Below are 27,880 nucleotides of genomic sequence, written 5' to 3'. Positions count from 1 at the left end.
CAGCTTAAATGGGCATGGATGGCCGTGCGAAGAAGGGACAGGTAGTGGGCGTGGCAGGGAAAGGCAGGAGAGGAAGAGGGGGGCGAGCCTTCACAACATTAAAAAAAAAAGATGGAGAGTGACACAGTTTCCAGATGAGGCAGAGGACTTCTCTCCTCCTGAATCCCCAGGGTTAAATGTAGACACAATAGATAGCATTGCAGGTCCTACACCCAGTCTATTTGAATCATTAGCCCCTGGCATGACTATGGAGGAAAACATGACAAAACCGGTTGCAGCACAGATGACAGAAATGTTGGAATGCTAGTTAGCTAATAGGCTCAAGCTTTTCACGAATAAAAGGGAAGTACTTCCCTTCAATAGAGACTCTCGTTGTATAGTTTTGCACGCAACAGCCCACGGAGCTTTTAGCTGTTTAATTAGCTCGAAAGGTAAGTAAAACTGTCATGGTTTAAATGAGACACATACCTCATTTTCAAGGGATAGAAAAGTCCTCGGGACTGAGTACCGCATCATCGTGTGGACACAAACTGTTTTCATGAGCAAGTCCGAAGTCCACCTTTCTCATTCTCATAGCTCTCCAGAATAAACACACTCGAACTCTTACACCACTGAAACAAGCACCTCCGACCCATTTGAACGCCTCTCTCATCTACTACATATGTAGGAAAGCACCACATGCTGTCATGAATAATTAAGAGACAACATCTTCTCATATGATAAGAAAATGCAAGGCTCATGACTGAGACCCCGACAAGTCATCGAAGTACTATAGTACATTGCCACGTCACTACCTGTGGCCGAGATTTTAAACCAGGAAGATGAAAATAGCAGACAAAAGCTCAAAATTAACCAGCTTTCTCCTACAATTAAAATTAAGAGATGCTAAGATTGTCTTGTATGATGTGCAATATGAACACCTCTGTTAAAATCTCAGAAAATTTTGTTTAGTGTTTCATGACTATTTAAGGAGGGAGGTACAATCAACATGGCACCTCACACTGTGAACAATATACCCCTTCTACCCCTACTGTTTATAGCAGTATTGGCTAGATCAATTAATATACAGACACAGTACTTGGTTAAGTCTAAACCATTAACCATGCTAATTGCTGCTTTGTGAAAATAATGAGCAATGTTATAACACTGCTCCCTATTGATCGTTGTACTATACTGTGCTGCAGTGTCAGTCCACAACATTACATGAATGTTCACTATAATAGTAACAACTAATAACAGTATTAGTAGCCACTCATGGCTGTAACTCTAAAGGTGTGGATAGCTATTTATGAGCTTTATGTGCAAAGAAAAGACATGCGTCCTTGTTTTTAATTACAATTCTCACGTCGACCGTACCGAGGCGGGGAGTAACGTCATTACCACCTGCAAATGATCACTTACAAGGTACCATGAACGTAGCAATAGAGCGCCGCTTGCTGTAGCGCTCAGTTTGCAGCTGGCGCATGCGTTGCGTTATAAATTTCGCCGTTACACATATCTGAACGCAACGACGCGTGAAACTTGTAGCTCGACGCGTATGCGTTCGCGTCGATACGTAGGGTACGTTTCGGCCGTAACTCGGAATACACATTTTGGAGGTATGCGCGAGACTGTCCGAGAGTACTCACATATACACGGCGCATGCGCACATTTTTCTTTTCTTTTTCTTTCTTTTTGCGCATGCGAGTTTAAGCGTAATGCGTGGACTTCAGCGCGTCAACTTTCGCGTTACACCTTCGGTCGGTAGAAGTGCTGGATATTACTGCTAAGTTGAATTTGAATCGCCGTTGAACGGCGATTATGCTGCGAGATGAATCGACACTGCACACAAGGACGACAAAATGTTGAAATCACGAAGAATGAAAGCGGTTAGTGCTCGTTTAAAAGCAAAGCACAGAAATCCTGTTGAATATACGCAGAGTCGTTTAGCCAAGAGCTTCCGACTGCTGGCTAATGTTTAGCTACTATTCCAGTCTAGGTATCCAGCAAAGAAGCTCGCAAAATGGCCCTGTCTGCAAACCATTATCATATGATTTATCATGATTTTACAGAGCAGTTTAATTAAAGGTCTTAGCTGTCCACTTGTATGTTTCACTTGGTCTAATTTGTTATCGATTATAATACGGTTAGCTTAGCTAACAATGGTAGAGTAACGTTAATAGCCATGTAGCTAGCTAACTATTATGGGTAGCATACTGTACCGCTGTGAAGATAACTCACGGTTCTTGATTCAGTGGGATATTAATCTGTACATCTGTAAGTAATAGAGCATTTTATTTTCCGGATTTGTGAACATCGGATATATTATAGTCGATATTTATATATAGTATAATATATAGATATATTATCATCTTAAGTGTATAATGTCAAAAGCTAGCCACTCAGTGGCGAAAAAAAAAAAACCTGCTTGAAATTGACCCAGCTGATTTGTAAAAAATTTCACAGTCCTTTTTTTTTTTTGTCTGTCAGCGGAAATAAGTTTGCCATCCAGGAACAGGAAATATAGGCGTTTTTGACTTTGAGATCCTATTTGCAATACAGGTACCACAACTGTCCATGATAATCTACAATTTTGCTTTTAAAGTAAGAATGATACGGTGTTGTGTCCCAAACCCTTCTAAAAGTAGGGATGTTAGGGTTTGAAATACAGTGTTGATATCATCATATCAGACTAGTCTAAATATATCACTGGATCATTTACAAACACACAAGTCAGTGGTGAAAATGAAAGAGATCTATTTTTAAATCTTTGTACAAAATCCTCTTTCCACACGCTAATATGTAAAAGTGGCGGATTACACTGCTAAATAATGTGTGCAAGTTTCAGTGGAACTAAATATTGTGTTGAATAAAAATGGGTGATATGAAACGTGCCGAACAGCTGTAACATTAAAACCACCTGCCTAATATTGTGTAGGTCCTCTGAAGGTGTGCTGTGGTATCTGGTGACAAGCAGCATGTCCTTTAAATCCTGTAAGTTGGAGGTCTCCATGGATCGGACTTGTTTGTCCAGCACGATCAGCTTGTGATCCTGAGGAATTTGGAGGCCAAGTCAACACCTTGAACCCTTTGTCATGTTCCTCAGACCATTCCTGAACAATTTTTGCAGTATGCTTATAGACAGCGTGTTAATTTAGAACGGTGTTTTAACACACTCCTTCCAGCGAATCCGAATCAAGTATCCCATGATATGTTATATAAATAAACAAGTAACATAATGCAAATTCGTGCCAACTGTTGTCTTTGAATTATGTACAGTGGGTAGGTAAACATAATGCTATTATTTTATAACAAGTCATAACCAATTACGTCGCCAATCTGTAAGTCTGTTTACAGCAGGGTTGATTGTGTTGGTTTCTTACTTTTATCCAGACTTATCCTCGTCCCCCACACTTTTCAAGCAATGCACCCAAATATACAAACTATAAGCTTCTTTGTTCTACATATGGCTTGAAAACTACAAATTCCAGAGGTTTACCCATATGGAGTTGCATGATAACTTCATATAGGTGGCGAGACCTGGCCAAAGCAGAGAAGAAAAAACTGACAAGGATGTACAGTGTTGGAGTACTTTGGTTTCATCATATTTTAGTTATCAACAATGTAAAATCAAAATACTTGTAGTCCCATTTTAGAATAATTCAGTTTTAAATTATGTATCAATGAAATGCCTCATAAATAAGAAGCTATAGTTTTTTTAATAGCATAAATATTTTTAAACTCTCTTATGCAATTGGTTCGTGAAGACAGTATTTAAGCTGCCCACTGCCTTTGTTCAGATTCATAATTAAAAGTATGTACATTTTAAGTACTACATTGTTATTTACCTTACATTTTAAGTACTTTTAAAATATTACATAATTTTCTGCAATGGTTTACATTATAAGTAGCCTTTTCTGTGTTCCTTTTATTTGAAAGGAAATTGCATTAGTTTGTAATGCTTTCTGGATAAGGCCTACTTTTGAAGTCTAGATTACATTAATCCCTTAGACCTTAAACAAATTTACTTCCATAAAGCAATCCAAAATTGCTTCTCAATTTTTTTTAACACATACAACGTGAATTTATACAAGTTTGTAAACAAAACAGTTAATAGTAGTGCAGACTTGTGATCTATGCATTTTACTGATTGTGTGGTTCCCAGAAAGTCTGTCCCTGGTATCTGCTATTTGGAGAAAATAAAATACTGAATTTAACACAATTTTCTGTTTTTATTGCTATAGAAATCTAAGGAGGACTATGTTGTATGTGTTGGCATCAGTTGGCTGAAGAATTCAACATGCATCACAGAATCAGGGTAGGTGATGCATGAATTTCACAACTTATATGTATTATTGGAGTTATGAGAATTTTTTTCAGTAGGTCTTTCCTGAATTACTTTAATAAGAAAATGTTTACGTTCTACTTTGGCTATTTATAAAGCGGATTTTAAATTGCTTTATGATTATAAATTCAGTATGTTTTATATCCTGTTTATAATTCTACTGCGAACATACTGCTTGCTAGTGGATTATGGTAAGCCCAGCTATAGTTTTCTTTTTACTAGCAACACTGGTTGACAAGATGCTAAATGAGTGCTAGAGAAGGAATGGTTATTGAGCTTTGTATGTAGCTAGAGATTCCTAATTATATCGTAATTATTCACTGATATTATTTATAATATGGTGAATACAATAAGAAATGCCCTGAGCCTTACAATTATTAATGATCTTTCATATCTGTGTGACTTATGCCTACCACAATCAAACTTAATTATAAACAGTTTGACATAGCTAATTTATATTATTCTTGTTTATTAATTTGCCAGATATTGCCTTTAAACCTTAAACATGTGGAAAACAAGAGAATGTTTTGTTTTTGTTTTTATTTTCAGTAGTTGGAGGTCCAACAGTGCAGTAGCAAGCAAGCTGAAACGTTCAAAAAGGAAAAACAATGTTTATTATTTATTTGACATTTTCAATTAAGGTGAGTCGTAGAGAAGCAGGTTATCCAACAAAATACAATATGGTGAATATAAGACATGAAGACAAAAAAGTAAGTTTAAAAACAAAACAAACAAACAAAAAACACAACTAAAATGTAAGGTTTCGAAGATCATTAAAAAATCCCAAACCGGGTATTTACATGCCATAGCGAAATGGACATAAGCCTGAACAATTCAGTTTGTAATCAAATGCCAGCTGTCAAAATGTCTGCATGTACCTGCTCTGTCACATGATCAAAACAGAAAAGAGTGCTTCTACACTCTTGTACAGGTAAGAGTGAACATGTTTAAATGTTTACATGACATAATAAAAGATTGATTATTGAGAACAGTAAACAGTCAATCATGGGCATCTGCAAACTGAAGATGCATGCTGAAGGGGGTGGATAGCGTGTTCTGCTAAGTGCATTATACCACCCTGTGACACAACATGAGTAGCAGTTCAAAAATATGCACTTGGCTGGCTTTACGTGTCTTGGAGGAAGCATGTGAAAGCTCCCCTAGATTTGTAGCTGTCCATATGATAGGGTAGACCTAACTGGTGGGTGGGAATTGGCCAAGACTAGGGAGAAAATTGGGGAAAAGTCATTAAGTTTTGTTAGACCACGCAATTGAAATGTTTGAAACAGCCTGTACATTTACATGAGATGTGCTCTGTGGGATAATTTGTGGGAAGACTGGCATAATGAACATGCACAACACCCTTCCTACAGTCAAAATGATGTATGAAGTCTAATCATATGTGGTCACTGGAGATGCATTCAAAATGTCACATGTACACAGCTATGCGTTTTGGCTGCCCACTTATAATTAGGTCACTCGAGACAGAAGTTAATAGAGAATATGTATGTAATGGCGCAGGGGGCTGCATAAGTAGATGGTCTTATACCACCTGATGGATGGCAAGAGGGTGAACAGGTGATGACATGGGTGAGTTCGGATCCCTGCAATGTTTACTTTGTGTAGGCAAAGTGATCTGTAGCAGTCCACCAAGGTTGGAAGCTGTATTCCGACGATTTTCTGAGTAGTATTGATAACCTGCTGCAGAGACGGTGCATACCATACCAGGATGAAGTACATCAGTATTCTTTGTGTGGTGCAGTAATGGTCTCTGCTGGACTACTGCAACTCACTATTCTTGGGCCTCCCAGCCAGCTCCATCAAACCCCTTCAGATGATTCAGAATGCAGCAGCATGCCTCGTCTTCATCCAGCCCAAGAGAACCCATGTCACACCCCTCTTCATCTCCCTCCACTGGCTTCCTGTAGCCGCCCACATCAAATTCAAGGCCTTGATGCTCACCTACAAGCCCTTGTTTGAAACAGCGCACTCATACCTCAGCTCTCTCCTGAAGGCTTACGTTCCCTCATGCAATCTGCGATCAATCAACTACCGACGCTTAGTAGTGCCTACTTGGTGTGGCTCAAGGTCCCTTTCAAGAACCTTCAAACTAACTGTTCCTCAGTGGTGGAATGAACTTCCAACCTCAATCCGGACCACAGAATCTGTCACCATCTTCAAGAAACGGCTAAAGACCCACCTCTTCCGTGAACACCTAACCAACCCCTAAAAAAAATTTTACTCTGGCACTTACACCTCTACTCTGTGCACTTTGCTTCTTCTGGAACTCAATCAATGTATCTTGTATGGTAGCACTACTTGTATTGTTCTCAGCTTGATATATCGCTTTGCTTGTATTTTCTCATTTGTAAATCACTTTGGATAAAAGCGTCTGCTAAATGAATAAATGTAATGGAAAGCCACTGGCCACTGTTGGGGCAGCTTGGCTTTCTTGAGCCTTCTCAGAAAGGATAGCCATTGCTATGCTCTTTTAACCAGTGAGGTGGTGTTGGCAGCCAATGAGAGGTCCTCTGAGATGTGGACACCCAGGAACTCTCTTCACCATGTCTTCATAGAGGAAGACTAGAGAATAGTCTTCACAAGACTGCCTGAAGTCAATGATGAACGCCTTGGTCTTGCTGGTATTAACGTTCAGGTTATATTCTGAGTACCATTTCACAGGTCTCTTCACCTCTTCTCTGTAAACAGACTCATCATTGTCAGAGATGTCAGTGTTTCTGGCATGAGTAGGTACACAGTCATAGGTGAAGAGGAAGTAGAGGAATGCTTAGTGTCATTGTGGAGTAATTCTGTGTGCCCAGTTTGACTGACAGATGTGCTAAGGCCTTGGATGCATGGCATGTCATCGTGCAGGAATACCTGGAAATGAAGAACTGATCTCATATAAGAAGTTTTTAGCCATGTAGGCTAGCATGAGATGTTTAACTTTTGTGGATGCAGGCACTTGCACCAAAAAAGTGAGCTAAATACAGTGCACCAGTCCGGATTTATAACTCAATAGCCATAGCAACCCTTTAGCACCCCAGGGAAATTGTTGGTGCTTTTGACATATTTGGACAAGCAAACATTTTATCCTCTTTGAAACAGTGCCTATTAATTAAGGTGATACACTCTATCAATTGACCTTTTGTTGTAGTTTTCACAATTTAAACAAAAAACAGATCAGTCACATGGAAAAATAAGTACACCCCTACGTTTATCACACCTTCAAATCCATAAAATTAAAATCAGATGTTCAAGATTGGGTGCCAGTGATTTAGAACCTTATTTATACCCCTCTCATATCTAGTGTCTGGTGTTTCCGTTTGAGGTATGTGGTGTCATCATGCCAATATCTAAGAGTTCTGTAAGGCATTCAGAAAAAAGCTTCTGGATGCCTGAGTCTAGCAAGGGATTTAAAAAGATCTCCAAATTATCTTAAATACATCTTTCCACTGTAAGTAAAATAATCTGCAAATGGTGCAGATTTCAAACAACTGCCAATTTGTCCAGGACTGCCCGCCCCAGCAAATTCAGCCCAACAGGAGACCATATGATCCAAAAAGAAATCTCCAAGAACCCCAAAATTACATTATAGGATCTGCTAGTAAGTCTTGCAACTGTTGGTGTCAAAGTGCATGCTTCTACAATCAGAAAGAGATTGCACAAATTTGACCTGCATGGGAGGTGTTCCAGGAAAAAGCCTCTGCAGGACAGTAGTTTGCCAATGAGCATATAGGCAAAGACCAGGCCTTTTGGAATAATGTGCTCTGGACAGATGAATCAAAGATACTGTTTGGCCACAGTTTGGTTGAGTCCAAAGACAGTTTTTCAGGAGAAGCACCTCATACCAAGTGAGAAGCACAGTGGTGGAAATGTTATGGTTTGGGGTTGCTTCACTGCATCAGTGACTGGACATCTTGCATTCATTTATTCAGCTATGAATTCTGCATCATCAAAGAGTGCTTGAAGATAATGTGAGGCCATCTGTTCGAAAGTTGAAGTTGAACTGAAAGTGGACCTTTCAGTAGGATAATGATCCTAAGCACACTAGCAAATCCACCAAGGAATGGCTCAAAAAGAAGAAATGGAGGGTTATGGAATGTTCTAGTCAAAGCCCGGATTTGATTCCCATTGAAATGTTACGGGGGGGATTTGAAACAGGCAGTACATGCAAGAAAACCCTTAAATATCTTGCAACTAAATGGTCTGCACTTATATAGTGCTTTTATACAAAGAGCTTTGCACTGTGTCTCATTCACCCATTCACACACATACTCTCACACCAATGGTACAGAGCTGCCATGCAAGGTGCTAACTTGCCATCAGAAGCAACTTGGGGTTCAGTTTCTTAACTGAGGACACTTCGGTATGTGGAGTCATGTGGGCCAGGAGTCGAACCGCCAACCCTACGATTAGTGGACAACCCGCTTTACCACCTTAGCCACAGCCTCCTACAACTAAGAAAATATTGCATGGAAGAGTGGTCAAAAATTCCAGCAAACCTGGTGGACAATTAAGCAAAATAGCTACAAGAAGTAATTTCTGCTAAAGGGGGCAATACTAGCTTCTGAGGCCAAGGGTATACTTACTTTTTCCACAGAAGAATATCACATCTATTGATATTTCTGTTGAATAAATTATTGAAAAAGCTAATTTTCCTTGTGGTTTTGCTCAATATATCAACTTTATTAATAGGCACTGTTTCAAGGATGATCAAATGTTTACTTGTCCAAATATGTCAAAAAAGCCATCAGTTTACATGGGATGTACTTATTTTTTCACATGACTTTAAGTAATGGACAGGATATCCTTCCATGTGCGATGGGCATCTGTGTGAATTAAGTGGTACTTGATCTGTTGTTTGTGTCTAGCTTTGGCCTTCTTCATGCCTTTTCTCAGACTGGACCTGGCCACATTGCATGCCTCAATGTCACCAAATTCTGGTTTCTGGTTAGGGAATACATTTGTCTCCTGACAGTAATGTTGTTAGTGTAGCTATTTATGTAAAACAGCACTGTAGATGTATACTCCTCCAGGTCCATTGTAACCACATGTCTTCTCGTTGTGCAAACAAGTTGACTGTGTTGGCAGTGGGTCTGTATGGCAGGGTTAGAAACTGTGAAAAATCATCAGTCTGTCTTAGCTGGGGGAAAGGTAGGGCCTTGTATGTGTGCTTAACCTTTGTGTAAACATTACCTAATGTATAAATACTTCTGGTTGGACAGTGCAAATTCTAGGGAAGTTTGAATGTTAGGTTGGTGTGATTGATTCTACTATTGTGAAGGTGCCATCAAGAGGTGCATTTTGGGGAACAATATTGTTCAATTATTGTTGAATTTGTGCACCCCCAATTTGGTCACCTACTAATTCCCACCCACCAGCTGTTCCCTTTCACATAACTGCTACCATCTGGGGAAGGTGAAAGTCAATACGTGATTCCTTTGAGACATGTGAAGCCAGCCAGCTACATCTTTTCAAAGTACTGCTCATACTGTGTCACAGGAAAGAGTAAAACACACAGGGGAAAGGTCTATCTGCCCTTTTCTGCATACATGAACTTACAGATGCCCACGATTGACATGTCGCTGTGATTCACAGGGGAGCGAGAATATGGCCATCAACCCAGAGAGCAAGGCCAATTTTGCTCCCTTTGCTCTCTGCCATGGCATTATTGGTATTTGAACTAGCAATCCACGGAGAATAGGACAAATGCCTTTCTCTTGTGCCACTTAGGAGACTTGCACCAGTCATTGGCCTTTGGATTCACATAATACTGACTCTGCTCCTCCAGAATCCTTTATGCTGTCTGTATCATGAATCTGATGGCCTGCAAGCGCGATAGCTGCATTAGGCATCATTGACTGTAGTCAGGTTTCTGTGAGAAGAATACAGCAATCACTTACCAACCTCTCTGTCAACCTTAGGATTTTTTCACACTCTGCTTGAATGTTTTTGTAGACTTCTGAATTAATTGGGCTGCTACTATCATGAATTATAAATAAGGATTATTGAGCCCATTCCAGAAGCAGCCATGCAAGCCCAAGCCATGGCACTACCTCCACCATGCTTGACCGATGAGCTTTTATGTTTTGGATCATGAACAGATCCTTTCTTTTTCCACACTTTGGCCTTTAATCTTGGTCTCATCAGTCCAAGGAACCGTTTCAGAACTTAATCATAACTGGCTCATATTTGTATTTCTTTGCAAATTCCAATCTGGCTTACTGATTCTTACTGCAGATGAGTGGTTTGCATCTTGTGGTATGGCCTCTATTTTTCAACTCTATTTTTCAAAGTCTTCTTTGAATGGTGGATTGTTGTACCTTCACTCCTTCATTGTGGAGTTTGTTGCTGATGGCACAGGTTGAAGGTTTTTTCACAGCTCTGTGTTTGTCTTCAACAGCTGCTGTATTCCTTGGCTGACCTGTTCGATGCCTGGTTGTTAGTACACCATTGGTTTCTTTCTTTGTGCACAGTGCTTATGCAATGGCTCTGATTTTTTCCTTCTTTTCTCAGCTTCAAAATAGCTTGCTTTTCTCCCATAGATTGCTATCTGGTTTTCATGGTGGTGTATACATTTTAACTAGAAATGCAGTCTTCACATGCAAAACCAAGGGCTCAAACCAAGAGTAGACATTCATAATTGTTAAGCCTTTAAACAATCAATTTAACAGGGCACACCTGAACAACCAGAAACACCAGTCAGTCATGTTCCAATATTATAGGTGGGTTCAAACAAAAGCTGCCATATTCTAAGTTGTTTAACATATCTAGAGGTAAATATCAGGAAATGAAAGACTTGATTTTGTTTCATCTTTTGATATCAAACCCAAATGTCTTCAGTCTATAACAAAACAAAAGAATTGGCCTTGCTGTTCAATTACTTTAGGAGGGGACTGTAACTTATAAAACAGCAAAGTGTTGAACGGTTTTATTTAACTTTTTTTAATGAAAGTGAAAGGCTTTGACATTGCCCCATACATTGCTTGAACAAGTTAAAGAAAATGAAAAAAGGTACTAGCATAGGCATGTTTGATGTTCCAGGGTTATTTGGAAAATTCTATTTTGCCGTTCTACATTATTATGCAATTCTAGCTAGCTTAATTCTATTATGATTAGGGCTGTAACTAACGATTATTTGTTTTTTTTTTTATTATTATTGTTTTTTTTTAAAATATTTTTTATAATTTTTGTACCCTTTTTTTTCATTTATTTAAAATAAAATCCACAAACTGAGTGTTACAAATATGAACTTCAGACTAAAATTTACACAACTGTTAGTCCAATTATATAAGACCGAAAATAACCCAATACACACAGACACACACCAGAATATATATTATTAACCCCTTGCACACAGTGAAGCATTTTGGATATAAACATAAGTTTGTGCTTGTGCATCACTGTCGTGCTTTAGTGCTATACAAGCTCCGCGTTGTAAAGTTTGCAGGTTACAGTCTACTTCACGACGTTTAATATAAAATGCTCCCTGCCTTAGAAGACTTGGGTTACACACTTTCTTCCTCAGTCACTTGACGATTATGCCTCCATCTGATGGTGACTGAGGTCATGTTGGGAATAAAAGGTAACGCTGACAAACTGTAAACTGAAGAAAGTCATTGTTGTTGACTCTTGGTATTCTGCTAAAGCTAGAGACGTCGCATTACGTGACATAATGTGCCACTGACTTGGAAACACCCTATACTTCCGGTTAGTTAAAAAAGCTAGTGTCCCATTTGAGATGATATTACCCTTCTAAAATTCATACACTAGACGGTAGAGTATACAATGCATAGTGTAAGTGTATAGTACGCCATTTGGGACACAACTTTTAGTATTTACTCACAGTGTTTTTGGAACAGAAGTAACGTAGTGAGTAAATGTGCCCCGTGCCGTGCGCAGACCAGCTAATCGATAATGAGATTCTCTTACAATGATTAGAATAATCGGTTATTATCGATTTTATCGATTGGTTGTTGCAGCTCTAATTATGATACACATTGCAAGTGTGGGTGCAGCCATCTAGGCAGCTATGCAGCTAGGCAGCTCAGTTCAAAAGGAACAAGTGTGAATAGGAAGTGAACTGAGGCATTATAAGAGCAGCAAGTAAGCTGCTGATGTTTTCAAGGTTAAGGACTGTGAATGCAAAGAGAACTGAGCCCAACCCACTTATGGTTCAGTAACACCCTAGGGTGTTTTTACGAATAGTTCTTGAACCATAATCAGTCCTGTTAAAGTGGTCCAGAAAGGAAACTAGCTGAAAATTACCTCACTGCTTGTGGTGTTCACAAAAGAAGCAGACTCAAAAGGTGATTCAGATCTTTTCCTAGACAAAAGCTGTGTGATACTGAATTTTGGATAGCTTTTATTATCTGTAATGTTGCTAATCAAAACTACAAACTTTGCTGTGGGACCACACGACTCCACATACATGCACGCACACACACACACACAACAACAAAAAAACAGAAAGAAAAACAAACAACCACATATATCCCACACAGGGCTCATAACACTCTCCCCCATAAGAAAAGGGTATCCCTTTATGAAACCCAATCTAATCCTTTCATCCCCCCAAACTGGAGAACACCCACCATTTAGATTATGTGCTCCTAATCCCCAGCAACCACGGGCCTTGTAGAAGCAATTTAAGAGAACCAAAGAGAGCAAACATGGTTAGTCAGCAGTTAAGAAGAGTAAGGGGCTCTAGGCAATGTGTCAGCCATGACAGTGTATATGATATGTCTTGATATGTCGAATATCAAGGGCATAAGACGGGAACATAACATTAACAACGTATCTAACTATACTATATCTACTATAATACTCCGCGAGGTGTACAGGGACGCGAGCGGTATATATCCCCAATATAATCAGCCGTATATAACCGAATAGAACCATTTTTTGCTCTCTTATCAACGCACTTTTTTTTGTTGTAGACTACAGAGTGTTCCATTCTTTCAGCAGTCAGTTATAGGCCTAACATCGGCTATTCAATGGGGGCTCAAAGATGACTACATCAAAATATTTTTATTTTACTAATTTATTTATTTAAAGTTATATTGTTCCTTGTTGGTAGCCTATGCCTGCTGGACTGAAAAAAAATGTTCAGTGTTAAATAAATATTTTGAAATTGTAGTTTTTGTAATTTATTTTTTTTCTTTGAAAAGCAAGACAAAATAGTAAAAAGCACATTTTGACTATTTAATTTATGCAATGGTGAAAAAATGGTAAAATCAATGGAAAAAACGCGAAAAAACATGTTCGGTATTCAGCCTTCGGCCAAGTTTTTCATTATATTTGGTTTCGGCTTCGGCCTCGGCCAAGAATTTTCATTTTGGTGCATCCCTAGTTATAACCCCATTACAGTTACCGTTCTCATAAAAAATACAATTACTTTTGTTTCTAAATATAGCATCAAACAACATATTTGATCTAAATGAATATTTTAGAGTTATTGCGCTTCCTTTCTATTGCGTGCTGTTTGGCACATATGCATGGACTCGTGCTCATTCAGTCAAGTTTAATGGAGACTCACTTGCTGTCAGGACAAACCTATATGTAAAATTGAAATACTGGCATGAATTTCTAACATTTACAAATAAGGACTTAAACGTAAAAATGTCATTTCTGCACTGAAGAAAACAGCACACGCATCTATCGCAGTATCTGACACGACAAACCATGTTAATACACTTACAAGTTAGTTTGAAGTGTTTTTCCCGCAGCAGCTCTCTCTGTGACCTCCGCTGTTTTTCAGATGTTTTATTCATATTAATGTGTTTTTCACCATTGTGACGTGAAGTCACTGATGGGAATTATCCACAGTGACGTCTGAGACCCAACTAATCGATAATGAAATTCATTGTTGATTATTTTAATTATCGATTTTCTCGATTAGTTGTTGCAGCCCTATTGATATGCTTACGTTTGTTTGGGGCAACGCGATAAAAATGCTGGTGAATGGGCGCCGCATCCCCAACATCAATATCATGCTCCACCCCAAGGTGTATGTGAGGGTACGTCGCTAAATAAAGAAACATGATCCTCAATAAGGGCAATCAGATCAGCACATTTACCTTCTGGTAAATGGGCCAACATTGCATTCAAGTTGTTAAGAGACTCAGAATTTTTAATTTGTACCAACAATATCATATCATTGGGGGGAGAAACCCCTTCATCATTCCCCTCTCTCAAAGGAGGAGACAAAATAGGCCCAGCTATTAAGGCAGGTTTCACCTCATGCTCAGCAGTTGATACTTGAGATGATACATGAGAATGGCAATAGTAGGGCTTTAACAAATTGATATGTTACAACTGGGTTGACTTCCTTCTTTCTGGGGTAGTAATTAAATAATTTAAATCAGTAACTCCTTTGATCACCACAAAGGGGCCAGTATACTGAGCCTGGAAAGGTGAACCCTCCACAGGCAACAGAGCCAACATTTGATCGCCTGGAACAAATTCCCGTCGCTCAGCTCATTGATCAAAAAGTGACTTGACTCGCAACTGTGATGTATGCAGTTATTTTACCATCTTACCTGCCTCATATAATCTATGCTTAAAGCCATTCACATAGTTTATCAAATTCTGGGGAGGTAGCCTGTACTTTCGATCCAGTTATCCCGCAGGATCGCCAAAGGCCCACGAACAGTATGCCCAAACATCAGGTCATTGGGACCGAACCCAGTGCTTTCTTGACCTACCACCCGTACTGACATCAACCACAGCAATCCCTCTTCCCAGTCATCCTCCATCTCCGTACAGTAAGCACGCAGTAACTACTTTAGTGTTTGATGGAACCGCTCCAAAACCCCCTGGTTTTATGCATGATACGCACTAGCCTTATTCTGCATAATACACAGCAGCTGCAAAACCTGAGAAAACAAGTGAGAGGTAAAATTAGAACCTTGATCACTCTGTACACTCTGGAACTAAACTGAGACCAAGCTTTCACCACAGATTTAGCAGTGATTGTACGGAGAGGATAGGCTGCAGGATACCGAGTTGATGCGCACATAACAGTAAGTAAATAAATGCTACCTGACTTTGATTTAGGCAATGGGCCTACACAGTCAATAATAAAATGCTCAAATGGCTGACCAGTAGCAGGAATGGGAAACAATGGGGCAGGTTTAATTTTTTTTTTTTATTTAGCTTGCCTGTTAACTGACAAGTATGACATATCTTAATATACTTTGAAATGTCCTTCAATTTAGGCCAAAAGAAATGATGCAAGATTCAGTCATAGGTCTTCTTGACTCCTAAATGGCCAGCAATTTCTTCATGGAAAATCTGTAACACAAGTTAATGATATTTTTCTGGAACTACTACGTGCATAATAGGGTCCCCAGCAAAGTCCCTACCATGTGAAATCCACTTCCTCACCAGCATCCCATCCTGTAAAAAATTAGCAACATAATTTCTTCAGAAGATAACACACTCTCAAACAGCTTACAACAGAAGAGTCAAGTTGCTGTTCCTGAATCAGTTCAGGAGGGGAAACAGAAAGGTTATCAGTGACTAGAAATGTTGGTCCAAGCACAGCAGACTCAGAAGAAAAACTTGGTTGAATATTACTCATACTTTGAGTTGTGGCACAGGCTGCAAATACCTGCCTGTCGATGCTCTCATCCAAACCTAGGAGGTGAGAAGTTGATATCACATGCAGTGAGAAGCTATCAGGCCATACCATTCCCCCCACCAAATTATTACGTTATTATGTCCACCACTCCACAGGCATGGCGCACTCCAAATCACTACTTCTCCATTCACAAGGTCTGATGACAACACTATTTTATCCAAGGGAACAGACAAGACATTCACCCCAATTCCTCTAATAAGAACACTGGTACCAGTGTCATCCGAAGAGGAAAAAGACTCCGAAGCCCCTGTATCTCTTACTATCGTCACCGGAATTTTAGTCTCATTACCAACAAGCATTACATACTCGTGTAATAAAGGGAGCATAATCTGCATCTCTTAAGGAGTTCATCGCTTTTGGGAGCCCTTCACAAATTTGACTGACAGAATTTATTACTGGTGCCACAAGGATGGCTGGTTTAACCCTTGACCTTAACCACAGGGCACTCTACCACAACGATAATTACAGATCAAAACTGAATTTTTTTGACACCATCCATTCTAATTTCAGAAAATTCTTCATTCTTGCGAATGAAGGGATAATAAAATTACATTTGCGTCAAAACAATCATGGGCCAACTCCACAGCTTTAGCAGCTATGTCAGCTTTCTGCTCATTTATATATGTTGCAATTCGAGCAGGGTTTTTAAACTGCTCAAGCACAATCAAATTAGCCAAATCTTCAAACGTGGTTACCTCAGATGCCATACACCAATGATTAAATAAAGCAGCGAGCTTTCTGGCAAACCCAACATGAGCTTCATTAACACTGTTCTAAATTTTTGTTGTTATGCTTCTGGTACTAGCTCATACACCTTTTAAAATGGCAGCTTTCACCATAGCATTGTCTTCACCACCTGAAACTGAAAGGGTGAGCCCTGCAGGTAAGAACGCATTGTAAAAGCAATGTACATTCCTTACTGGGCCAACCTTTGCTTCCACCAACTGCTCAAAAAGCATAAAAAACATATCAGGCTCACGCTCATTAAACTTTGGCACTAACCTTAAATTTCCCACCGAGTCAAACATTTGAGAAGCACCCTGAGAACCAGCTCTTAAGATATCACCTAGCCCACTCTCTTATCACCTCCATGTGGTATTTCTGGATCTCAATATTTGTCTGATCGCATCTAGGTTTTTCACGCTCTATTTCTAGCTTCACACGGTCTTGTTCGAGCTGTAACAATAGTTTCTCTTTTTGTTCAAAAGTTAAATAGGCAGTTAAATTACTTGGGAAAGGTTTTAACGGGGGACTTGCAGTCACTGTGTTGGGCTCAATAGTGATCAATATTGTCTTATCTGCCAAGTTTGTCTTAAGAGTTTCTTTTACCGTGTCTTTTAACCTCGTATCCTCTATTTCAATCCCATAATGATCCGCAATTTTAAATAATTGCTAATTTAAATAATAAATGATGATAATTTATAAATTTATAGACCAAATAATTTAGTACAAGAATCAAGCAAAACTTCAGCCGGGGAACTAATGAAATCTTCCACTAGATTAGACATAAAATTCACATGATAAACAACAGAATGTGTAACCCATGTAACCCCCAACAGGAGGGATTTAAAAGGTCCCCGTTCCTATCTACAAAATTTTAAGTGATGTAACTTGCCCCTATTCTTCGTGCGGTTATTGGTGGGGCGTATTTATGCACTAAATCCCGCTGGTACAAAACAAGCAATCAGCAAGCTGGCGATTCATTCTATACCACGGATATGCCCCCTAGACAACTGCTCTACCCACAGTCACCACACAAAAAATACATATCTACTTTACCTTAAACCTATTTGTTCCAAAAGGGAACAAGCAGCTAGGCCTAACAAGGGAACACAACTAACGTTTCAAAAATCCATCCATTGTAGGATTCGCAAGATCGCTTGCCTTCTCGAACTGCCTAAGAAAATAATGTCAGCTAAACTAAGGGAAAACCACTCGAATAAATCCCCTCCTCAAACCAAACAAATCCAACGTGTATTTCCTTAAAAAGGGATGTGAAAATATCCAAAACAATAGTGCAAATACAACCCATACTTTGGACTAATATTCTATTTATTTAAACAGCCGAACACAAAACAAAGCACTCACCAAACCCGTCAAATGGAAACATTTCCAAGTCTGACAGACGAGACCCCATTTGTCACGGCCGGCTCATAAGCTGTGACAAAAAGGAGACAACACATTGAATCATGATAAGAAAATTATACATTTATTAACATAAAAAGGATAACAACTAGCACCAGAAGCACGAAGAGGGGGATCGAGACCTGAGGTATGAACTAAGGCTGCTTAAATAGCTGGGGCGCAAGCCCAACACAGGTGTAACCTCAGGTAATTAATGGCACTTAAACCCTGCTCCGTCCTGCAAAAGACACCTACACACACACAACTACAAAAAGACAGAAAGAAAAACAAACCAACAACCACATATAAGCCACGCAGGGCTCAGTTACAACCAAAATGATTCAACCCCCATTGCAAATCAAACAAAAGAAATTGAAATAGTTCAACACAACAAATGCTTCAAGTGGTTACCTCAAATTCAACTGAAAATACAATTTACAATGACTTCTTCAGTTTCAAAATTATTCAACCCTTTCATGGCAAGCATCTTTAGTACTTAGTAGAGGAACTTTTTGCTGTTATGACCCGCTGCAAACGAGATGCATAGCCAGACACAAGCTTCTGGCAGTGTTCCTGAGGAATCTTAGCCCATTCCTCATGAACAATGGCCTCCAGTTCAGTAATATTCTTGGGTTTGCCTGCTGCAACCGCCTTCTTCACATACCACCAGAGATTTTCTATGGGGTTCAAGTCAGGTGACTGTGATGGCCCTGTAGAATCTTTCAGGACGACTTTTGCAACCAAGCCTTGGTGGAATTTGAGGTATACTTGGGATCATTGTCCTGCTGGAAGGTCCAATGATGCCCAAGCTTCAGCTTCCTCACAGGCGGCATGACGTTTTCTCCTAGGATTTCCTGATACGTCAATTAATCCATCTTGCCTTCCACACGCTGAAGGTTTCCAGTGCCAGAGGATGCAAAGCAGCCCCAGAGCATCACCGAGCTACCACCATGCTTGACTGTGGACAGAGTGTTCTTTCTTCATTCTTCTTCCTCCAGACATACAGCTGATCCATACTGCCGAAAAGTTCCAGTTTTGTTTCATCGCTCCACAGAACAGAATCCCAAAACTTCTGTGGCTTATTTATATGATTTGGAGCTGACTTTTCTTGTGCTTTTGGGTCAGTAGTGGTGTACGTCTTGGAGTTCTGTCATGGAAACCTTCTGCTTTTAGTACGCGCCATACTGTGCTCACTGAAACATCAGTGCCTGTTGCCACCAAGTCTTGCTGCGTGTCATTTGCAGTCACTCGAGGGTTTTTCACAACCTGCCTTCTCAGAAATCTGATTGCAACTGTTGATAGCTTCCTTTTTCTGCCCCATCCAGGTATTTGATGTATTTTGTGCCCCTAGCCAGTTCAGGTATCAAGGGCTTCATTAAGTTGCACCAGGTGTGCTTGAGACAACACCTATTTTGCATATTTGTGCTGTTGTGAGGGCTTCTGTTCAGGGGGTTGAACCATTTTGAAACTGGAGAAATCATTATAAGTTGCATTTTGGGGAAACCACTTGAAGCATTCGTTGTCTTGAACTATTTCAATTGCTTTTGTTTGATTTGTTCATTGCAAACAGCTGAAAGTCTGTAAATTTTGACAATATATCTGATTTGCAATGGAGGTTGAATAATTTAGATTGCACTTGTGTGGGTGTGTATATTTTATAAAATTTATACTCAGCAAAAAAAAGAAACGTCCTCTCACATTCAACTGCTTTTATTTCCAGTGTGATATTTAAACTAACTGTGAAAAACTTTGGAAGACATTTTGCTAAAAAGTGGTAATAACCCCTAATGTATGGAAACTTTTGGGACACTCTGTAGATCAAGATTCCCAAGTAGATAAACCATTGTTACATCAAGTAGGCTATAACAGCTTGGTAAATTGTTTGCTTTTATACTCTGTATATTGTTTAAAACAACAAACTATCAGATAGTTTGAGCAAAATGTCAAATTCTACAAAGAAAGCTAGCTACATAATCAACATTACGTGGTCTAAACCAAGTTCCAACTTCTAGGTAGCTGCATGCTTGCTTGCTTGCTAAAATGATGCTGGGCTAGGGTTACATTACTTTATAGCTTAGTCTACAGTTGTCATCCTCAGTTACATCATTATTAGATTATCTCCACCACTACAGTTCAGCTTCCTCTTTTTTTTTCCTCTTCCTATTTTTGGGGGGGGTGCTAGTATACCATTGTAAATTAACCACCCGAGGTTTTGGGGGAGTTCTGCACAGGGTTGACATTTTCATGGACTTGGTATCAGGCCTTCATGGGCCCTCCTCAAAACTTTGGGCCACAATCAGTTTGCCTGCCTTGCCTGTCCTGTGAATATACCTTTAAGTTTGGTATTGGGGTGTTTTTCAGCAGCGGGCACTGAGCGGAAATATAAATGGATCAAACTACAGAGACATTCTTGTGGAAGGCCTTCTCAAGAGCACTTGGGGCCTCTACTAAGAATATCCCAGGGTTTCAATCATTAGTTTTCTCTTGCAGTTACCATATTTGGGACCAGATTCCTAGCTTCAGTACAAAACACAAATGTAACTAGTGATTGAAAGAAGGTTAAAATAACTTAATTTTAAGTTAAAATCAAGTTAAAATCTTGCTTCAAAAGAGAATAAAACATACTTTGTTGATAAAAAAAATGACTGTGACTCTTATGTACATTTGCCCTAAAATTGCTAATTCCACTTAAACTGACAGAAAACATTTTAAATTTGTGTTTCCCCTATATCTCATACACAACCTCTTTCCTTATTCTGGAGAATGCCTCAAAGCATTTACTTGTACATTTACCCCATTTTGCTGACACTTTATCCCAAGGGACATACAACTGTGGCAGGATACACCAGAGCAGTTTTGCTTGAAGACCCAACATTGGCAGCTTAATGGTGTTGGGATTTGAAGTCTCAACCTTCTGATCAGTAGCCCAAAGCCTTAACCACTGAGCCATCACTCTTCCCCAGGCAACCTGCCCAGGACAAGCAAATTGTGTCCATGTTCTCTAACATTGTTGGGCTTCCTGTCCTTCTTTCCCAGAGTTGCAGAGGAAAAGGTTAATAAACACCACCTTTTTGGGTCCATAAACAGTAATCTTTTATCTGGGGCAGTGATGTTCTGTGGTTAAGGCTCTGGGCTGATGACAGTGTTGTGAGTTCAAGCCATGACACTGCTAAGCTGCCACTGTGGAAAGCTTAAGCAACACCCAAAGATATTGGAACATGGGACTTACAGGTGTTTCTTGGGAGGAACTTCATCATGCAGCAAGACAATGACCCAAAAAGCATTGCCAACACAACAGAGGACTTCATCAGGGGGGAAAGTGGAAGGTTTTAGAATATCCAAGTCAATCACCTGTGAGCATGCATTTCACCTCCTGATGAGGAGACTGAAAAGACAATCCCAGTACCTGGATGGGAGACGACCTAGGGAAAACAAAAATTGCTGCTGGAAGTGGTATTAGTGAGGCCAGCAGGGGGTGCTCACCCTGTGGTCTGTGCGGGGCCTAATACCCGGGGGTTGTGACGGGGACACTATGCTATAAAAACAGCACAAGCAACACAAAAGAAAAATGTAACAATTTGATGTCGTCAGTGGGTCACCTGCTTGATGTAGTTATTGCGAACAAGGAATACGCAAACAAATATTTACTTTAATTCACTTGAAGAATATCTGTTCCATTACTTTTGCTCACCTAAAAATTGGGTGGTCTGCCACAAAAGGTGCTGCCCATAAAGCCACTGAACACCTTTGTGTTGGATGGACTGGAAGGGTAAATCCAACACGGTTGTACACAATCCCATAGCCATATTCTAAAATCGAGTGGAAAGCCTTCCTAAAATAGTGGAGGCCATATAGTTATTGTGACAATTAAGGCAGTTGTCTTCTTCTGTACCTAAATGGTTACATTACGCATTTCTTGTTGGCACCGTTTTAACACTTTTGTCAGTTATCAGTTACCTCAGAGCATAGAGAGACTTTTTCCTGTTGTGAGCCTTTTTAACTGTTTATTAGTCAAAAGTGTGGTTTGGTGTCTAACCTGGATTGTTTAAGGTTTAGGTACTGTTTCTGTTTGATTTTTTTTATTTTTGTTTAAATGATCCTTTGGTAAGCATGGCACAGACATAATCTTTACCTTAATCCTTACTCACACATTATAGTGGCAATTTGAAATTTATAAACAAAAAAATATTCACTGGACTAATGTGAACTCCTTGATAAATCATTCTACTTAAGTTTATTTTTTTTTTTTTTTAAACTTGTTTGTCAAGTTTTATAGTTCAGTAAAATGTATGAATGCCTCTGGCGGCTTGGATTATGTGGTTGGGATAAACTTGGGTACAGGCATAATGCTAGGACCATTCTCTAAATAGTCTTCATGGCCTAGGAGTATGTGTATCTGTTGGTGGGCTGTGGTGCTGGCATTCGAGAGTAATCTGTACAGGAGTGGACATCACTTCCATCTATTACAGTGCCTTTGGTGGTTGAAAATGTAATCACCACCACCATACAAATACAAATACAAAAACTCTGAATAACCCATGTTTCCCTGGCCAAGCTGCTGAACAGATACTTAAGTTGGCAGTATACTGTAAAACAAAAAAAAGTTGCTTAGACAGTTTTGTACATTGTGATGTAAGTGTCTTTTTGGTTTGAGTATGTCCCAGATAAGGCCCAGAGTATAAATGGTGGTCCATACAGAAGTTGCCTGCCAAGCATCTAATCAGAATTTGAAATTAATTCGTTTACAATACAAGTCTAATTACCCAACAATAGTAGACATCCCTATTGTCCAACACCAGGCAAAGTACATTAACCAAAGAGTAGAGGCTCCTGTTATTTACTCTGCTGGTATTGATGTACTTCAGAAGATTTCAGAAGAAATGTTGGTCAAGTGGTGTCTGGATTTGGAAATGTGGTGTATATTTAATATATGAACCTTTATACTTTGATTTTGATCAGTAATGTTCTGAATTACAGTACGTAGTGGGCTGCTTTTGTAGGTATTCTGCCTTTCTGGCTTGTTTTTCTGATTCATGAAATTAATTTTAAAAAAGAATACTTTTGTCATTTATTCATTCATGATTGAATGCAAGTTGTCTTTTTGCTTTAACTGAAATAAACTCTCCTTTTACCTTTGCATTATATGTTTTCAGTAAGAATTTAGAGGTCATGATCATACAGTGGCTGTATACAATAAAATTATTTGTAAGTGCCTAGTTTTACAGTGAAATAAGCCTTTGAATGATGAAATAAAGAAGGACAAATAGATATTTTTAAAATTCATTTTCAGTAGATGGATGTCTTTCAAGGGAAATCTACATACACTGAATTTAAAATTTTGCACATTCATACCTGACTCATGTTCTCCCATTCTTTTTTTTTAGATGGTAATATCCTGACTCAAGACCACAAGCCAGAGAAAGAAAGGAGAATACCTTTTATGCTTGGTATCCAGTATTTCTGGATCCCAGATTTCAGTCTTTTCCGTCTGCACTTTGGGGATCATGGACTTGATGATTCGATAATGTCTATAAAAGAAATGACAAAATGACAGTGGGAAGAATTGCTGGAACTTTGTAACATGTGAGCCTGTAGTAGATCTCTTAAATATTGTACTTGGTTTCAAATGGAAAGTTTAGATGTTCATGGCATTTGCATATCTACAGTTTCCAATTTAGCTTTCAAGAACACTTGAATGTTATTCATCCCACATCTTTTTTCACTTTTTTTGTTGAACTGTTTGTTACATCAGATTTTAAGTTTTGGTTGAATAGACATGGCGTATCATTCACTTGATTTTTCAACTGGAAATGATTTCATCTGCACAGAGTGTGGTGAAGGGTTTGGTCAGTACCCAAAACTGATCAATCACATGGCTAATCATGGACCCATTGGCCCATTTTCTTCCATTTCTGAAACTGCAGCTAACGGTTGTGAGAAACCTATTGAATTTGCACTTCATGAAAATGGAACACTCACAGTGGTTGATAGATCCGCTTTATCAAACTTTTCATTCTTATTTGGAAAACCCATGTCAAAATTATTGTCAAACCAAGCACATTATCAGGATTCCTTGCCTTCAAACAAAATGGCAGAAAGAGACCATGCCCAGTGTAGATGTGAGAGATGTGGCCAAGTGTTTAGGAACCAGAGAAGTTTACAACAGCATCAGCGATATCGTCCCCTTGAGCAAGGTTTTAAATGTACCTTATGTTGCAAAGATTTTTATGATAGAGAGAGCCTTCGTGGGCACCTTCAGAATCATGCACATGAACGTTTTTACAGTTGTGGACATTGTGGAAAACGATTCTTGAGACAAGAGACCTTGTTGTTACATCAGAAAGAATGGCATGGGTCACTTGGATCCAAGAGTTCCAGTAAATTTGATGAGGACCGTGAAAATGGTATAGATAAATCATATCCTTGCAAGATTTGTGGCTTGCGTTTCTTTTGGTTATCAGACCTGCAGAGCCATTTGCTTAATCATTCTCATGTCAGTAAAGCAACTGATGATCCCACACAAAAAGAGAACATGCAGGAACAGGATGAGAGCAGCCCTAAGAAAAATGCCTCCCATTCTCCTGATGATTCTACTACTGACCGATCATATCGTTGTGGCTTATGTGGAGGACACTTTAATTGCTTGTCAGATTTGAAAGAGCATCATCTTTCAGATCATCCAGATGAGGACTCTTCTGAACCAGTACCTGAGATTAGACGACATTCTGTTAATTATTATGGTATAATGCGTCAAATGGTTTCAAAACACCAAACTCAACGAATGGATCTATTGAGGCCACGAATGAGAGGTAGACCAAGAGGAGGTGCTACCAGAGGTAATCCACACTCTAAGGTATTCCCTTGCAAACAATGCCATCGTGTTTTTGTTCACTCTAGTAGCCTGTCTCGTCATATGCGATACCATAAGGGTACCCTTCATACATGCCTTTATTGTGGTAGACACTTTCCACAAAGATGTGATGTCACAAGACACGTTGCCATGTACCATAGTTCAGACATAAAGCTTAAGGCAGATGGTGAAAAATTAGACCATGAAGATGAAACTGCTACACATGAGTCTCCAAAAACGCAGACAAGCAATGACAGTGATCATGAAGGTCAGGACAATGAAGACCAGCAGTCACCAAAACCACCAGACAAAGATGAGCTGTCAGATACTCAAGAGACATCTCAACTCAAGCCACGGATGACCTACAAATGCAAAGACTGTGGTCGAGTCTTTAGGCTACTTAGCGTATTTCAGCGACATGGGCGTTACCACAGAATAAACCCCTCTCGGGTATTGCTAAGCTGTCCTCATTGTCCATGTCGCTTCACCTTCCGCTCTGCTCTAGAGCGCCATCTAGAGAATCATGATAAAGAAGGGTCTGAGAAGCATGGTCAAGAAGCATCTCCAACTGCAGAGGCCAATATGGAGTATTTAGAAAATGAAGACGATTTGAGTGTTGAAAGGAGCGAGTCAGAAGCTGATTCAAAAGAGAGTACATCAACAGACGTGTTGTATGAATGCACTGAATGTACTGAGACCTTCACAGAGCTACAGCTATTCCTCAAACATCAAAGCTCTCATGGTTGAAAGATATTTGAAGAAACAATATAATATACCTTGAACTATTGATTTAACTGTTTGATACAATGCCACATCTGCAATGAACAACAAATCAAGTACATACTGATTTCAACAAGGTTTTTCTGAATTAATTTCTTGTTTTACAATTATGCTATTTTGAGAGAGTAGGGGTCAGATCTTGGTTGAATCAAAGAGAATGCTAAATTGTAATATAATGCTATAGTGCTAATTCTAAGCCACCAGCTGTCTACGCATCTTTATTTTTCCCTCTGTTACTCATTAACCTTGAAACATTCAATTTGTCCTCTACAGAATCTAAGAACAGCTCATATCTGCCTTTGCAGTGTGTACACTTTTGATAGTGAATGTCTTCAAAGCTGCCAGTTACTGATGTCCAAGACAATCCCACAGATTTTGTGAACATGTTTTTCTTACTCTGATAATTACTGTCAAACATTGTACTAAATATAGACACAGCATGGAACATGCGTAGAAATGTTTAGTGCCCTTTCTTGTTTTCCTAGAGTAGGCCCTGATTAAATTATTGGATGGTACAGTGGCCATATAAATAACTGTTTCCATTCTTTTAACAATAAAAAAAACAGGTGTGCAGTTTAAAAAAAAAAAAAAAACACCCGTTACCCAGTATTTGTATGCACAATGCTATCAGGTTATATAGCCTCCTTTACAACAAGAGATAATGCTGAAAAAGTACTGCCAAATTTATTGTTGACACCCAAAATGTACCCTTACCAACAGTCTGGTCCTGCCTTTTGCTCCTGCCTGGTTCAGGCATTATTGTAGAAGTCCAGGCTGAAGTAGTGTTGGTTGCCTGCAACAAGTTTTGTTGGAACCCAGGGTACGGTGGTAAGTTGGTGGTATGATGCAGTACATATTGCAGATTTGTTCTGAGAGCTTCCTTGGTACTGGGCTGGCAACTAGACAGCTGAAGAGAAAGCATGTTTGTATACATAATGTGCCCAAAGTTCCTTGCCAAGGTAAAGTGCTTTTCATTCAAGAGAGTAACATCTAATATAATCACTGCATTTGCAGTTAGGAGGACAGTAGACATTTGAGGACAAGTCAGTTCTGAGACTATCTTGTCCTGCTGTAAAGACTATATATACAAAGTAGGGCTGGTTGCAATTCTACGAGCTCATTCTCGGACAGTGGGTTTTGGTCCATGATGGTCCACCTTTGCACCACTATGTAAACAGCAACTTTACCTGAAAATACCCTGGGACTGATAACCATTATATGGGAATATAACTGTATACCCCTTGTGTCCAAAGCCACAGACTATGTTCTTCAGTGAATACCAGGGTCTAAAATGAAGTATAGGTGATCATTTTCATCAGGTCAACACTTAAGTATTAATGTCTCACTTTTTATGCACGAGTCCTTCACTGTTCTGGCAAATTGTGAAAATTGTTACTAAATGGCCACCTTATTTGTTTCTGTGGCATGTGGGTGATTTCTTTTTTTAATAATGGCTAAAACTGCAGATCTCTTGCATACTTGTATTAATAAAATTTGTTATCTGACCTCATGTAGAATGTATTTGTTTATTTTGGTGCATAAGGGTGGGGTGTCCAAAAATTTCAAACAAATGTTCCATACATTTCTAAAAAAATCTTTGTTTACTTTGGTATCTACTATCTACACACCTAAATTACTGTTATTTTCAGCAGAACTGACAAAATGCACATGCAGTAATGTCTGTTTATTCTGTTAAAGGTATACAAGAATGATGAACATTAAACAAACTGCAATATCATATTTAAATCTCTGATGTATGACAAGCTGTCTTGTCAAGGGCTGTGGATTCCTCTGAAGAGTTTACTTTTTATGAACCTAAAATAAATTGGGTATGGTGGTTCAAATATTCTAGCCACTGAGTACCCATTACTAAGTGTAGTCATGGGGTAAGGGATGTGGAAGTTTGAGCCGACTTGACCTTAACGTTTATGCCGGCCGTAGGGCACACATTGGGTCAGTCACTGATTGCGGCAGCCTGTTTTACAGTTTAATTTGTGTACATGGGACTCCTGATCCTTCTGGGGCAATTTCACAACAACCCTGCTCTAATAGAAAATAGGTCAACCCAATACCACTTTGAACCGGGTTAGTGCATTGTGACCTAATTCATACCATTTCTCATTTTGCCAGAAAGACCGATATATAGACCCAATTA

General features: G+C 39.3%; 1 protein-coding gene across 2 annotated transcripts; it reads left to right on the top strand.

Annotated features, from left to right (window-relative positions):
* Positions 1 to 380: 380 nt before the first annotated feature.
* si:dkeyp-84f3.5 (uncharacterized protein LOC334144 homolog) lies at positions 381 to 27,235 on the top strand. 2 transcript variants are annotated; one of them, XM_053622756.1, is made up of 4 exons: positions 381 to 1,868; positions 4,224 to 4,297; positions 4,874 to 4,965; positions 23,480 to 27,235. In XM_053622756.1, the coding sequence occupies exon 4, from the start codon at positions 23,872 to 23,874 to the stop codon at positions 25,690 to 25,692; it is 1,821 nt and encodes a 606-aa protein (XP_053478731.1). In that variant the 5' UTR covers positions 381 to 1,868; positions 4,224 to 4,297; positions 4,874 to 4,965; positions 23,480 to 23,871; the 3' UTR covers positions 25,693 to 27,235. The 2 variants fall into 2 exon arrangements, with proteins under 2 accessions (XP_053478731.1, XP_053478721.1); XM_053622746.1 differs by lacking the exon at positions 4,874 to 4,965.
* The last annotated feature ends 645 nt before the right edge of the window (positions 27,236 to 27,880 follow it).

This window comes from Ictalurus furcatus, chromosome 1, assembly GCF_023375685.1.
Source record: "Ictalurus furcatus strain D&B chromosome 1, Billie_1.0, whole genome shotgun sequence".
NCBI lineage: Eukaryota > Metazoa > Chordata > Actinopteri > Siluriformes > Ictaluridae > Ictalurus > Ictalurus furcatus.
Note: the sequence above shows the minus strand (reverse complement) of the source record. Positions and strands in the feature narration are given on the sequence as shown.

Excerpts from the sequence above, each read along its gene's own strand:
- si:dkeyp-84f3.5 (XM_053622746.1), top strand. The coding sequence starts at position 23,872 with ATGGCGTATCATTCACTTGATTTTTCAACTGGAAATGATTTCATCTGC.